The 13614-nt window shown below is 38.0% G+C and overlaps 1 protein-coding gene across 2 annotated transcripts; it reads left to right on the forward strand.

Annotated features, from left to right (window-relative positions):
* Positions 1-696: 696 nt before the first annotated feature.
* On the forward strand, positions 697-13208 carry LOC126469592 (prostatic acid phosphatase-like). Of its 2 annotated transcripts, none has more exons than XM_050096713.1 (3): positions 697-814; positions 898-1109; positions 12939-13208. In XM_050096713.1, the coding sequence occupies exons 1-3, from the start codon at positions 796-798 to the stop codon at positions 13089-13091; spliced, it is 384 nt and encodes a 127-aa protein (XP_049952670.1). In that variant the 5' UTR covers positions 697-795; the 3' UTR covers positions 13092-13208. The 2 variants fall into 2 exon arrangements, with proteins under 2 accessions (XP_049952670.1, XP_049952671.1); XM_050096714.1 differs by lacking the exon at positions 12939-13208 and adding an exon at positions 5457-5685.
* Positions 13209-13614: the final 406 nt, after the last annotated feature.

Genomic DNA, 13614 nt, shown 5'->3' on the forward strand with positions numbered 1-13614 from the left:
ACTGCAGATAAAACTACATATACATTGCCTAAGGGGCAAAATTTCCTTAAACTGGAATCCAACTTGTAAACTAGACTACAGTTGAAGTATACATAACACTGTTTACAGGTGTTTAGGAGTATTCTTTGATGATAGAAGAAACTTATCAGCACACATAGATACATTCTCTCAAAAGTTGTCTAAAATTGTGCATGAAACTGCCAATGTCAACACTGCTAGTTATAACTAACTTCAAGTGACTGGTTGTTGAAAAATCATACCAAAATGCAGTCCTGTTTGTCAATGTGGGCTTTGCAGTAACTGCTTAGACTCGCAGGCTTCATCCGATATGCTACAAAGCTACCCTATAATGCACACTGTGAGAAGTTCTCCTGTGAATAGCGCAAGTCTTCTGTACTTCACCACCAGAGATTCCCATCATTAATTTGGGAACACGGCTATTGGTCACTCAATTCCTCAACTATACTGTAGATGTTGTCTATACTCCTTCCGTTATTTGAAACCTGAATAATTTTTTGCTCTTAAATTTCCACTAGCTAGTGATTAACTACTTTTAAATTACCACTCATAGCCCCTTCTATGACTTTCTAAGAATAATATTATATGGCACTGATAGCACACGGTTTTTTGTGGCATTCTCCCAGGATGAAATGCTTAGTGTGTTGCTTGTCAGTTTTTTAACTTTTACAGGAAAAACGTAAACTGCAGCTTCCTGCTTGGACTGCTGGTTATTATCCAGATAAATTAAGGACACTGGCTGCCAGAAGTTTGGCTTTGTTTTCTGAAAGTCAGACGATGAAACGTCTTAATGGAGGTTTGTCTTTTGTTTCTCTGACTTATGTTAGCAGCTGTGCAATAATTCTGTAAGATATTCTAAAATAATTTTAAATTTTTCAGGTCCTTTAGTGAAACACATTATAGAAAAAATCCAGTCACAAAGTAACACTTCAAGAACTGTGTCTCCAAAATTTCTCATGTTTTCTGCCCACGATGTTACCATTGTGAATGTTCTCCAAACTATGGGGTTCACAGAGCTATTAAAGCCACAGTATGGTGCAGCAGTTATCATTGAACTTCATTCAACAAATGACAGTGGTTATGAAGTTAAGGTATGTTGACATTGCATATAAAATAGTAATTAGATGTCTTACATTTATGTTGACTGCACTGACATTCTATATATTTATTCCTGTAATTAGTCATGCTAGGTACAAAATATGATAGATCGTGCTTTCATGAGCAGAAGATCATCAAGGTAGTTCTGCTCGTATTGACTGTTTTATTCATGTTCAACAAAAGGTTGTTTTCATTCAGCCAGTAGAAGGGCCTTTCATTGCTTTTGTCTAGGTCATTTCTTTTCTGCCATTGTGAAGTGTTAGGTGAGGAGAAGGCTGCATTATCAACAAATAACACAAGTACTGTTGATAGTAGGTTTCCAGGGAGATCAGTACTAACAAATGTAGAGTATTAAATGTAGCATTGAGCCTTGTGGTACTCCTGAGGTGATGGATAATTTATTTGAAGGAGTTGTTCTTCCATCAGGTGTTGTTATTTCCATCAGATGCCTTATATTTGACAGACAGGATTGGAGAAACTGATTGTAGACACATCTTGTACCATATATATCCAGTTATGTAAGAGCAGATATTAATTTACTAGTTCAAAGGCTATTGTTGGATTCATAAAAAGACTAGAAGGGTAATGTTTTAGATTGACTCACACTGTTTCAGATTATTAAATGAAGAGAGAGCTTCGGTGTTTGAATTATTTTCTTATGAATGCCAAACTGATGTGCTGTTAATAAGGAGTTGCTTTCAAGGAAGACAACACATGCATTGTGGCCCATGTGTAACAGGCATATATACTGCAGAAGATACATGCTCCACAAGATCTGGTGATTTTCAGAGAACCAAAAGCAGTCAGAGAACCAAATGCAGTCATAATAAATAAATGAATCTGTGTGATGACAGATCCCAGGACACTAACTTAAGGAACATTTGATTGTATCACACACAAATTTTATCTCATTACCAACCTCTTTTTATTATGTAGCTAGGTATATCACTGAGGCTAAATAAGAGGGAAATTTCATATTCCTAATAATTTGGAGAATGTCTTTCAAAGTTGTACTCGTTAAGGAATGAGATTTCTCAGATGTAGAGCATTTTAAGTGGAGATATTTTGCTGGTGGAGAGCAGCCTGCTGATAAAATATTATCTGTAATTTTAAAAAAATGTTCATGTACTGTATTACTTATGTCTGATATCATTTTCTTGTTGACCATTGAAGTAGAAAGATTCTGGAGTTAATGATTGGTGCCAATATGTAAAGTCTTTTTTTACATGATTCCTTGAAACTCTTAAATATTCTGATGCTGTGAAGTCTTCAATATGTCTTTTGTGGATGAAAATATATAATGATGTGGAACTTATTTGTGGTAGGCTAAACCTTAAAAAGAAACTCTGGTGGAAAAATCCAGATAAAATTTGGCCACCAGAGAAAAGGCAGCTAGGTATAATGAATTACTTCTACAATTATACAGAGTTCATGCAAAACAACTTATTCAGCAACTAGCTAAAGTTTATTGTAGGTTACTGAAGTAACAAATTGTTCTGAGTGATTTAGAAAAGGCTCAAGTCATTTCTGTTGCCACTTTCGAGTGCCACTTTGCAATCAAAGTTAGTTTCCCAGCTCTGTCTGCATTCAAGATAAGTCAGCTGTTGGAAAAAACAGCCTTATGGATTGCAGAGATAAAATATTGTTGAGTTATTAAGAAGAGAAACAGTTCTTGACTACTCCATTTAGAGAAGTTATCAAGTTTCTGCTGTAATGCAAATGGAAATCTAAAAAATGGTGGAACATTTTGTCATGGTCGCTGCCCCTGCTAGTTAGGATCCAGTTTTCCAATAATGCAAAATGTTTGTAGAACTGGATTGTTGGGACTTTTGTTCTACCAGTCATGAAGCTTACAGTAATCCCTTCTGCATGTTGGAGCTTGAATTTGTTTAGTCTGCAGCTTCTGATATTACCTGGTCATGATAGTCTATTACAGTATGCTACAGGAGCTCAAAGCAAGAGAATTAAAGATATGCCCCCCTCACCCTTTTAAAAAGTATTTAGGTAATGCGATATTTCATGATTGGTGGAGCAATGCTTTTTCAATCCCATATTAAAAACTTGGGAAGGACTACACATGCTCGAGTAGCTCTTAAAGTGTTGCCCTTACCACCTGCATAGGAAATACTAGGTGGTTACATTTAAACATAAGAGTTCTGAGTGATGCAGTGCAGGCCATATACATCGCAGGATGGTGACATCATCATAGGTATGTTCATTAATGAGTGCATTTGCGAAGTACGCTGAAAAAGATAATAGTGCCACTTTCTGCCACTAAGTGAAAATATGGTGCTGTAAGCAGTCAGAATGCATGTGTAATGTTCCCTGTTTCAATGTCAGTATGCTGTTTGTCACTGGGCAATGCGTGTTGACTTCTTTTGTGAAGTGACTGTTGGTATAAAGGGTTAAGTTTTGAATACGGAATGTAATGACTGTTGAGAAGAAAGATCATACACTGCTGGTAAAGTTGTTTTATCAGAATGCCAGCAATAGCAGTACTGCATTGTGGGAATATCATCAACAGAAACAACTGCAAAGAAGCCTGATGTTAATAAATGGGCTATAAAATATAATAAAGAAATTTGAAGAAACAGATGTGTAAGGTGGTGCAGGAGGGAGAGGGAGGCAACTCATTCCCACAGCAGTTGTTGATGAAGTTGTTGTAGCTATAGCCTGCCATGCAGCACGTGCTTCAGATTCTGCAACCAGTGCTCAGGCTGTGTCATGGGAATTCTCTCTGTCCTGGGAAACAGTTAAGAAGATTTTGTGATGCATTTTACACTAGTGCCCGTACAGTATTCAGAATGTGCATCAAATGAAGCCTCAAGAAAGGCTACAACTCCATGACTTTGTCTATCATTTTTTGGCACAGATGGAACTGGGTGACACGTGGCCATGGAATGTCCTTAAGGTGCACAAAGCACATTCTACTCTGCACAGTGTTGTGTATGTCCAAAATTGTCACATATGGGGTTGTGCAGGAACATCAATTACACATGACTTATGTGACTGAGTGATGGGATTTTATAAGCTCCTTCATTCTCTGTCTGTTTTTCTTTGAGGATGACACCTCACAGGCCTATAAGGTGTACACTGGCATCTGCTTAATATAAGGACCTCCTTGTGCGACATGTGATTCCAACTTTGCAAAAATGCAACTGTGTCCACACCACTATTTTCATCCAAGATTGGGCAACATCACATGTTACTTGCCTGGTGAAAGATTTGTTTTGAATAACCTTCAGTAATGACCACATCATCTCTAGGCAAATTTTATGTTCTGTACATAGAGTATGCTAGGTTCTTTTTTGTTTTGGAGTAATGTAAACAGGTAATGTTCAGTGTTTAAGTGTTAATACAATCAAATGTCCTTAAGTGGTAAATGAATGTTTTGTTACATTTCCTCTCAAACTGTTACCTAATAATAGTACTGTGTCATGCCTAATTCAATTCCTCAAGCAGAAGTGGATGAGTTAAACATCTGAATTGAAACCATCATACAACAGAAGCAGTACGCATCTGGACATGGGTTCCTCATCAAATTACTCTTTATTGAGTCCCCTATACAAGTTGTAGAAATTTGTAATGGGGATTTCTGAACTCCCTGTATGAGGTTTGTGGGGCAAATTTGATTTTAAACTTCATGGCTGCTACATCATATGGACCTGAGAGTAAGGTTCTTGAAAGCTCTGGATGTTTTAAAATGTGTGTCATAGTATGTCATAGGTAGCAGCCTATGTATTCTAGTTCGACAGAGTCTTTGTGTAATACCAACTTGGGTTGGGATGATAGGTTTAAAATAATTCATGTGCAGTGTACTGTGAGGAATTAATTTAGTCATTGGGGTGTTTTCAATGAGCCCTATTCCCAGTCTGTGTTCGGACTGGTGAGGCCCCACGTATATCAGCCTGCAAATGTAACAACCATTTCATAATCTGTAAACAACAGTGCCTTTTGAATCCAAATAAAACTTCTGTTTTAGAGGCGGATGTGAAGAATGAATAAAGACTGAGAGGGTGCCTCTTTGGCTTCTTGGGTTTGAAACAATTTAAAAATAAATGAGCTTTGTACATATATTTAAGGCTTTATTCGGTAAAATTTTAAACAAGTATTTACCTCAACTTTATTGTGGTGTATAAACAATGATGAGCCAAAGCATTTTCACCATTGCCACCATGAGACTGAATACTACCTGTTGGTGGTGCAAGCAAGTGACGTGGCAAAGAAAGTATATAAATGAAGCAGAGACAATTACAGAATCATTCTTGAAATGATATGGGCAACAAATTGGGAAACCCACTGACACATAAATGACTTTAACAAAGTGTACATTGTTACAGGCTGGCACCAAAGAATGAGAATCAGAGAAACAGCAGAGCTCATTGGCTATTCTCATGCTACACTTGTGAGCATCTATGGAAAATGGTTGAAGGATAGTGAAATCATCAATAGGCAACAAAGTGTTGGATGTCTATGCATCATTATAGGACATGGATGTTGAAGGATTGCCCACTCTATGCCAGATAGATAGTCATCTGTGGTAGATCTGATGACAAAGTACAATGCTGATGCAGGCACAAGTGTTTCAGAGCACACCATTCAATGTGGGGCTCTGCAGCAGACATTGCCTATATGTTCCCTTGATGATCTGATAGCATTGTCAAATATGCTTGCAGTTGGCATGGCATAATCAAGATTGAACCCTGGATCAGAGACATGCTAAGGTGATACTGAACCCCTGGTAGGACTGCCAAAGTTGTGACACCCCACTCCATTCCGCTGACCCCCCACCCCCAACCCCACCCTCCCCCTTGCCTGCATGCCAACCTCCTCTGCCATGAAACTATTTTCCTGCAGTTTTTCCTACACAGATTTAGCAAATTTTATACTCTTGTAAGTATAGTTTAATGAAAATGGAACATTACTGAAAAAATTGCTTAAATTAACTGTATTGATAATATAAAATATTACATACAGCAAATTAAAAGTATCAATGTTGTAAATAAATTAAACCTTGTATAAATTTTTTGAAAATCTGAAAGTAAAAAAATCTAAATTTTATTATTTATGACAATTATTGCACACTGTATTAAGTATGATACATAATACATTTTATTTGTTTCTCATACACTACAAGGGACTTCCAACAAGTAATGCAACCCATTTTTTTCCTCAGCCAATTTTGGTTGAAAAATTCAGAACTTGTTGTGGGACATCATGGAATATTCCTGCTTCAGTCCCTATAGTTTCAGGAAGTTCTGATAAGTTGCAGTGCTGTGCATAGCCTTCAAAATGGGACCTGTAAAAGAGGTGCATTCCAAGCAGAGAGCTGTCATTCAGTTTGTTTTGGTGGAAAACCAGAGCATCACAGATATTCATATGCACTTGATGAATGTCTGTGGAGACCTGGCAGTGAACAAAAGCATGGTGAGTCATTAGGCAAGGCATTGTTATCATTGCAGTAAGGTTGTGCAAACCTGTCTGATCTCCCACGTGATGGCTGGCTGCACACAGCTGTGACTTGTGCAATACTGGAACATGAGGACACTCTCATGAGGTAATCGGTGGATCACAATCCAACACCTTGCTGCACAACTGGATGTCTTTGTTGGTAGTGGTGACACACTTGTCCACCAGCTGGAGTACTCAAAGGTGTGTACCCACTGGGTTTCTCACCACCTAACAGAACACCATAAAGAGCAATGAAAGACCATGTGTACAGAATTGCTTGTGCATTACAAGGTTTGATCATGACAACTTTTTGTTGAACATCGTCACAGGTGCTGAAACATGGGTTCATCACTTCGAACCAGAAACAAGAGTGATGTCCTCGCTCATGTTGCAACAATTAACTCAGAATTGTGTTGTTACCCTCAGGAAATTGAAGAAGTGACTTAGTGTGTTCATTGCCACAAAAATGGAAACAAACTTCTCTTTCTCCATGATAACCAAGGCCTCACGCAAGATACAGCTCACAAAATTTCATTGGACTGTTCTTCTTTATCCACCCTACAGCTTGGGGATCTTGTACCTTCCATCGGTTTGGCCTAATGAAGGATGCACTCCACAGGAAGCAGTATGCGGATGATGGGGAGGTTATTACCACAGCAAGATGTTGGCTCTGATGTCAACCATTAGAGTTGTCCCATTTGGGCATACAGGGCCTCCCAGTAAGGTGGCATAAGGCCATCACATTGAACAGAGATTAAGTTGAAAAATAGAATTCTGTAGCCAAAAGAGTGGGGAATAATATGGTATACTTCAATCTGTTTGCAGAAAAAAAAATGTTGCACTACTTATTGAACACCCCTATTTTAGTAGTGCTTAAATTACTAATCAGAAATAAAATAAGAAGGGTTACAATTTTAATTTGCAATTTCCTCATTTGAGTGAAACAAGTTCATTGATTATGTTATAAAAGTCACATTTAGCAGCTGTGTTCTGTTGACAAAATATCTAAATTTTACAGTCAGTTTTCACCATAATTGACCTTAAGTAGCTTCTCTTATTATCTAAAATTTTGTGCTGCAATCACTGGTGTTGTCCTTAAATATCCTTAGAGCTACTGTGATGACTGGATAAGGATTCCTTGACCTATCCTTTACAAATATCCAAAAGGGGGCCATATCACTGCTTTTCACCTGTTCTTTCAGCTGGAACCTGAAAGCAGCTATTTTGTTAACTAGCTTGTCTGTGCCAATATTGCCATGAGATGTTGTGCATACAGTCCAGTCTAGAGGTTAGCATGTGTGCTGCGGGCCACTAGTTCAAATTCAACCACCAGCAATTTTTATTTGTCAGCAAATTCAGCTGTACAGTTTTCAGGATAAGATACAGAGGTTTCATTTACAGTGTTTTTTGACAGGTAAGTAAGATGAAGGAGTGTGATATATGTAAGCTCTACGTTACATTTCATGTATTATTGTGTTATATACTTTAGCTGAAACAGCCTTTGGTCAGAAGCATATATTTGCTTTGAGGAACTACATCACCGCAGCAAAAAATCCATTGATGCAGCTGTGTCAGCCAAGCACTCTGTTGCCAAATAATTCATGTTAATGGTAGACATCTGTTCAGTGGTACTCATTTCTTTATGATAATACTGGGACAAAATGACACTGTAACACCAGCCAGAGGGAAAGGCTTCTTCTTGCAGGCAGAAGATAACAAAATGAGGGGTAGCAGAACTAGCTTAGCTCTCCTTGGTAGTTTTTGAACTGTCTTTTTTTCAATGGACTTTTTTACTCTCCCTCTGTGTTTGCACCCTTGGCAGGTGCCTATTTTTCCAAGTCCTCATTACTGTTCTGTTGTGGACCAAAGGAAACATGTCACTTCGTCAGATGAATCAAATTTGTGGTTACACCAAGTTGATGGTCATGTCAGCATATGCCATCACCCAGGTGGAAGGATGCTCAAAGCATGCACTGCACCCTTGGTGTAGGTCAGTGGAGGCAGTGATACGATATGGGGGACATTCACCTTGATTTTTGTGGTATCTGGGGTAGTAATTGAAAGCACCATGACAGTTGTAGACTACGTGACCATTATTGTGGACCACCTGCAGCCCTCTACACTAGATGTCATCCCCAATGGCAATGGCATCTTCCAGCAGGATAACTGCCCATTTCATATGCCACACTCATGCTACAGTGGTTTGAGGAGCATGATATTGAGCTCAGGCTGATGCCTTGACCACCAAATTTGCCTGATGTGAATCTGATGGAACACAGCTGGGGTGTTATCCAATGTCAGTTCCTTGCTCACACACCATCAGTCTGTTACTTGTGGGCACATTTCTCTGGGAAAGTAATAAGGACTTGGTGACACCATGCCATGAAGAATAGCTGTTGTATTGTGTTCCAAAAAGGGCCAACATGTTATTATGTAACTAGCCATAATGTTATGGCTCATCAGCGAATTGTAGAACTATATTCAGCCCTGAAGACACTGGAACAGATGAAATGTCATTGAAGTAGAAAGTTTTTCACCTGTTCAGATTTCCTTGTTGTCCCATATGACAGATGCCCATGTCAGGGAAAGTGATCCGAAATATAGAGTTAAAACATTAGGATAAACATGTATCATTTTACAACACCTGATAAAAAAAAGTGAAGCACCTGGAAGTCATGGTCATGGTCAGATGTCATTGTAACTTCATACATGTACACACCATCAGTGGGTATGTAAATGATTAGAGTTGTAATTATGTGTGACAGGTGGAACAGCCACTGGAATACATTTGTGTTGTTCATGTGTAGTGTTGTTACCAGGCCTGGTAGGTTTTATGAGGGGTGTGAACAACATCAATGTTGGCTGCTCACTGTGAAGGGCATGGACATATTTCATCATCTAATGAGACTGTGTTATCAGCAGCTTACAGAGTTTGAAAGGGGCCTCATTGTGGGTCCCCATTTGGCCAGCTGGGCAAATTGTGCAATATCCAGATATTTGTGGGGCATATGGATGTGACAGTGTCCTGGTATTGGACCACATGAGAATGTGACAGCAGGCATATGCATCATCAAGATTCTTGTTGACAATATCTGACAACACAAGAGATGATCACTGTAATATCCACCAAGCTCATCATAACCTCTTCACATTTGCACGTGCCATCCAGAAACAAGTAATTGACTCCCTGCAACATTGTGTCATCCCACACCATTGGTCATAGGCTAGCAGCAGCCAGAATAGGGAATTAACATCCCTGGCTGCACTTTGAGTGGTCTCATGACTGACAAGCATTGGAAGCATGGACTGCTGATGAATGGTGTCATTATGTTCAGTGTAGAATTGCAGTTCTGCACTACCCTGGATTTCCACCACTGACTTGTATGGAGGCAGCCTGGGAGACATCCTATTTGTCAACTGTTTTGGAGAGGCATAGGGCTGATACTCCTGGATTCACAGTGTGGGGAGCCAATCTGGTGTGAATTTAAGGTTGTGATTGGAAGTGATTGAGGGAACTCTCACGGCACAATGGCATGTTATGGACATCATATGTCCTCAAGTTTTTCCTCTCATGCCATTTTTTAACAGAACAATGCTTGTCCTCACATGGTATGTGTCTTTATTAACTGATTGCATGGTATTGAGGTACTACTATGGTCAGAAATATCCTCAGATCTGTTCCCAATAGAACATGCGTGGGGCCAGCTCAGACGTCAACTTTGTCCTGGTGCCAGTGTCTGGGAAATCAAGGACCAATTACAAAAGATGTAAACCAGTTTACTTTAGGGTAGTATACAACAGCTTTATGACACCTTTCCCAGCTGAACCAGCACATGCTTACAGGCCAGAGGGGCTGAAATGTTAAACTGGTAAATGGGCTCTTTGTAAATTTGACTAATTTTGTAATCATCAAAGTAAAGTGACTTGTCCTTTCCTGACATGAAATCCTGTGAACTGTGGATGCATGGCAACAGGCAGATTCCATATTCCTAGATTTCCATAAAACATTTGACACAGTGCTATACTGCCAACTGTTAACGGAGGCACAAGCATATGAGATAGGTACACGATATGTGAGTGGTTTGAAGGTTTCTTAAGTAACATAGCCCGGTAAATTGTCCTCACCAGTGAGTGTTCATCAGAGACAAGGGTATTATCATGAGTGTCCCGTAAATGATCTGGTGAACATGGTAAGTAGCAGTCTGTGGCTTTTTGCTGATAGTACTATGGTGTTTGGGCAGGTGTTGTTATGAGTGACTGTAGGATGATACAAGGTGACTTAGACAAAATTTATATTTAATTTTGTAGTTGGTGTGATGAATGGCAGCTAGCTTTAAATGTAGAAAAATGTAAGTTAATGCAGATGAGTAAAGACAACAAACCCATAACGTTTGGATACAATATTAGTAGTGTTCTGCTTGACACAGTCACCTCATTTAAATATCAGGGCATAACATTGCAAAGTAATATGAAATGGAATGAGCAGGCAAGGACTGTAGTAGGGAAGCTGAATGGTTGACTTGGGGTTATTGGGAGAATTTTACGGAAGTGCAGTTCATCTGTAGAGGAAACTGCATACAGGAAACTAGTGTGATTCATTGTTAAGTACTGTACAAGTGTTTGGGATCTGCACCATGTCAGATGAAAGAAAGACATTGAAGCAATTTAGAGGCAGGCTATTATATTTGTTACCAGTAGGTTCAAGCAACATGCAAGTAATGAGTGTTGAGGCTCACTTCTGAGTAATTCTATTGCTGCCAATGCACATTTTGTGTAAGGACCTAGAAGATAAGATTAGAGAGATTAGGGCACATACAGAGACATATTGTTAGTCATGTTTTGCTCACTCTATTTACAAGTGAAACAGAAAAGGAAATAGCTGGTAGTGGTACAGGGTACCCTCCATCATGCACCATACAGTGGCTTCAGGAGTATGTGTGTGGATGTAGATGTAGATCCTCTCAGCACATTAAGTTTTATTTTGTCTTCTCCTCCCCTTCTGAGTGCTTCAATTTTTTTTTTAGGCAGTCTATTTGATACCAAGGTATGTGTATATATTACTTCATATGGGTATACTGTGAGAAAAGTAGCTATTTTGGATTCTACTCTTCCACTTACACAGCTCAGTAACTGTTTTATGTAACTTTACACAGAACAATATTAGTTGTGTACCTAATGACAATGTCAAAACCTGTTTAATACAAACATCAGAGTTAAGTTGAATTTACAGCTTCAGTCCAAATTCTCTTATAAATTATAGGAGCGGTAGATAAGGTAAAATTTATAATTGCAAAGCAAGCAGACCATCTCAACGATTAAATGTTTAAGTGTTTGCTATGAAATGGCTGTAGTTATATAATTCTCCAGTTTTTTTGTGGGATCTTTTTCAGTGTAACTGTCATCAATAGCCATCATAATTCAGAAAAGTCCTCAGATGTCACAGACAGATTATTTATGCCAGTCAAGAACAAGGGTCTACCAAGCACTGATGCTTACAGGGCTCAATATTTAATGTTTTCCCACTCGGAATTTAATCTTATTCCTGTGTTTAATATCAGTTTCTCTGTGGAGAAGCCTTTGTGGAATCCAGACTGAGTTGTTAATAAAATTTTAAGAAATATGGTTCCACATTCCTTTGTAATAAGCTACCTTCTTAGAAATTTTAAGAACTTGGAAAGGGTGATGTCTGAGCTACAGTTTGAAGTAATATATTTTTACAGCTTTCACAAGCAGCTGCTATAACTGTGTACCTCAGTCATTCATGAAACATACCTTGATGCATCAGAGTATTGTAAAGGTGACTCGATGAGGCACAATCAAGTTAGGACAACATTTTAGTATTTCACTTGTTATACTGTTATAATTGGAAGATTTGCTGTTTTTCAGTGACCTTATGATTTTTGTTATCTTTTTAATGGCTTATTTTCAAAAAAGTGATGTCTGGAAGTGGAGTATTCTTTCTTTGTCTAGTACTTCTTCAGACTGTTTATGTTTTGGGTTTGGAATTTTTTGTGCTAATTGTTACAGTGAAGAAGTTTACGATACAGCTTGCATGGCACCTTTGAATCTTTATAATAAATGTGTGGACCCTATTCAGTTCTATCTCATGTATCTTAAGTGAAAACAGAACTCAAAGTTTCTAGAAATGGATTAAAGGATGTTTGTTTTGTATGTCTGTTACCACACATACAAGCAAGTTTTCTTACAACATTCTCATGGTTGCATTACTTCACTGGTGAGTGGATGGCTAACTTTCATCACATGTCACTATATTCAATCAAGATTTTCATTATAATAACAAAATATTTTACCAATCAAATATCACCTTATACACACAATGTATTATTAAATTAATGTTGACTTTGTTACAGGTATTGTATTTGAATAATGCTTCTGACAGTGAGCTACATGTTCTCAACACTCCTGGTTGCACAGACAAGTGTCATTTGCAGCAATTTGTAGATCTGATGAAACCTGTTTTACCAGATGACTGGACAGTGGAATGTCAAAAGCTAGACAGCTAAATAACAGATTTTCAGCAAAGTGATTGTACACTTATATTAATAATAAAATATTTCATGCCATATATGTGATTACACTGCCTCATAAAATTGTACCATATTCAGTGTGTATCTGATAAATGTGAGATTGCATTTTCTCACTTTTTTTGTAGATAAATTTAAAATTGTTACATGTACATAATACATTTTTATTGAGAGAGAAGGAAATCTGGTCATCCTTATTTCATCGCAAAGCTATCAGAATTATAAACTTATTTTCACATAATATACTTTAAAAGTTAAATCATAAACTTACATACTAGTGACTCACCAATGTTATACTAAAAGTCCAGTTTCAGTGTACTGTGTTCATGTACAGTTTAACTATAATATATCATTTAATTTCATAAGCTACATGGAAACTGATCACTATTTGAAATAATGTAGGTTTACATATTTTATTTCCTTCTGCCGTATTCTTTGTCAAGTAACAACATTATCCTTCAATAATTCCTCTACTGAGTAATAGCACTTTTGGACTAGCATG

Source organism: Schistocerca serialis, chromosome 3 (genome assembly GCF_023864345.2).
Source record: "Schistocerca serialis cubense isolate TAMUIC-IGC-003099 chromosome 3, iqSchSeri2.2, whole genome shotgun sequence".
NCBI lineage: Eukaryota > Metazoa > Arthropoda > Insecta > Orthoptera > Acrididae > Schistocerca > Schistocerca serialis.

Bases quoted from the DNA above. Each gene is read 5' to 3' on its own strand.
- LOC126469592 (XM_050096713.1), top strand. The intron at 1,110-12,938 runs GTATGTTGACAT...ACTTTGTTACAG, and splicing joins ACAGTGGTTATGAAGTTAAG to GTATTGTATTTGAATAATGC.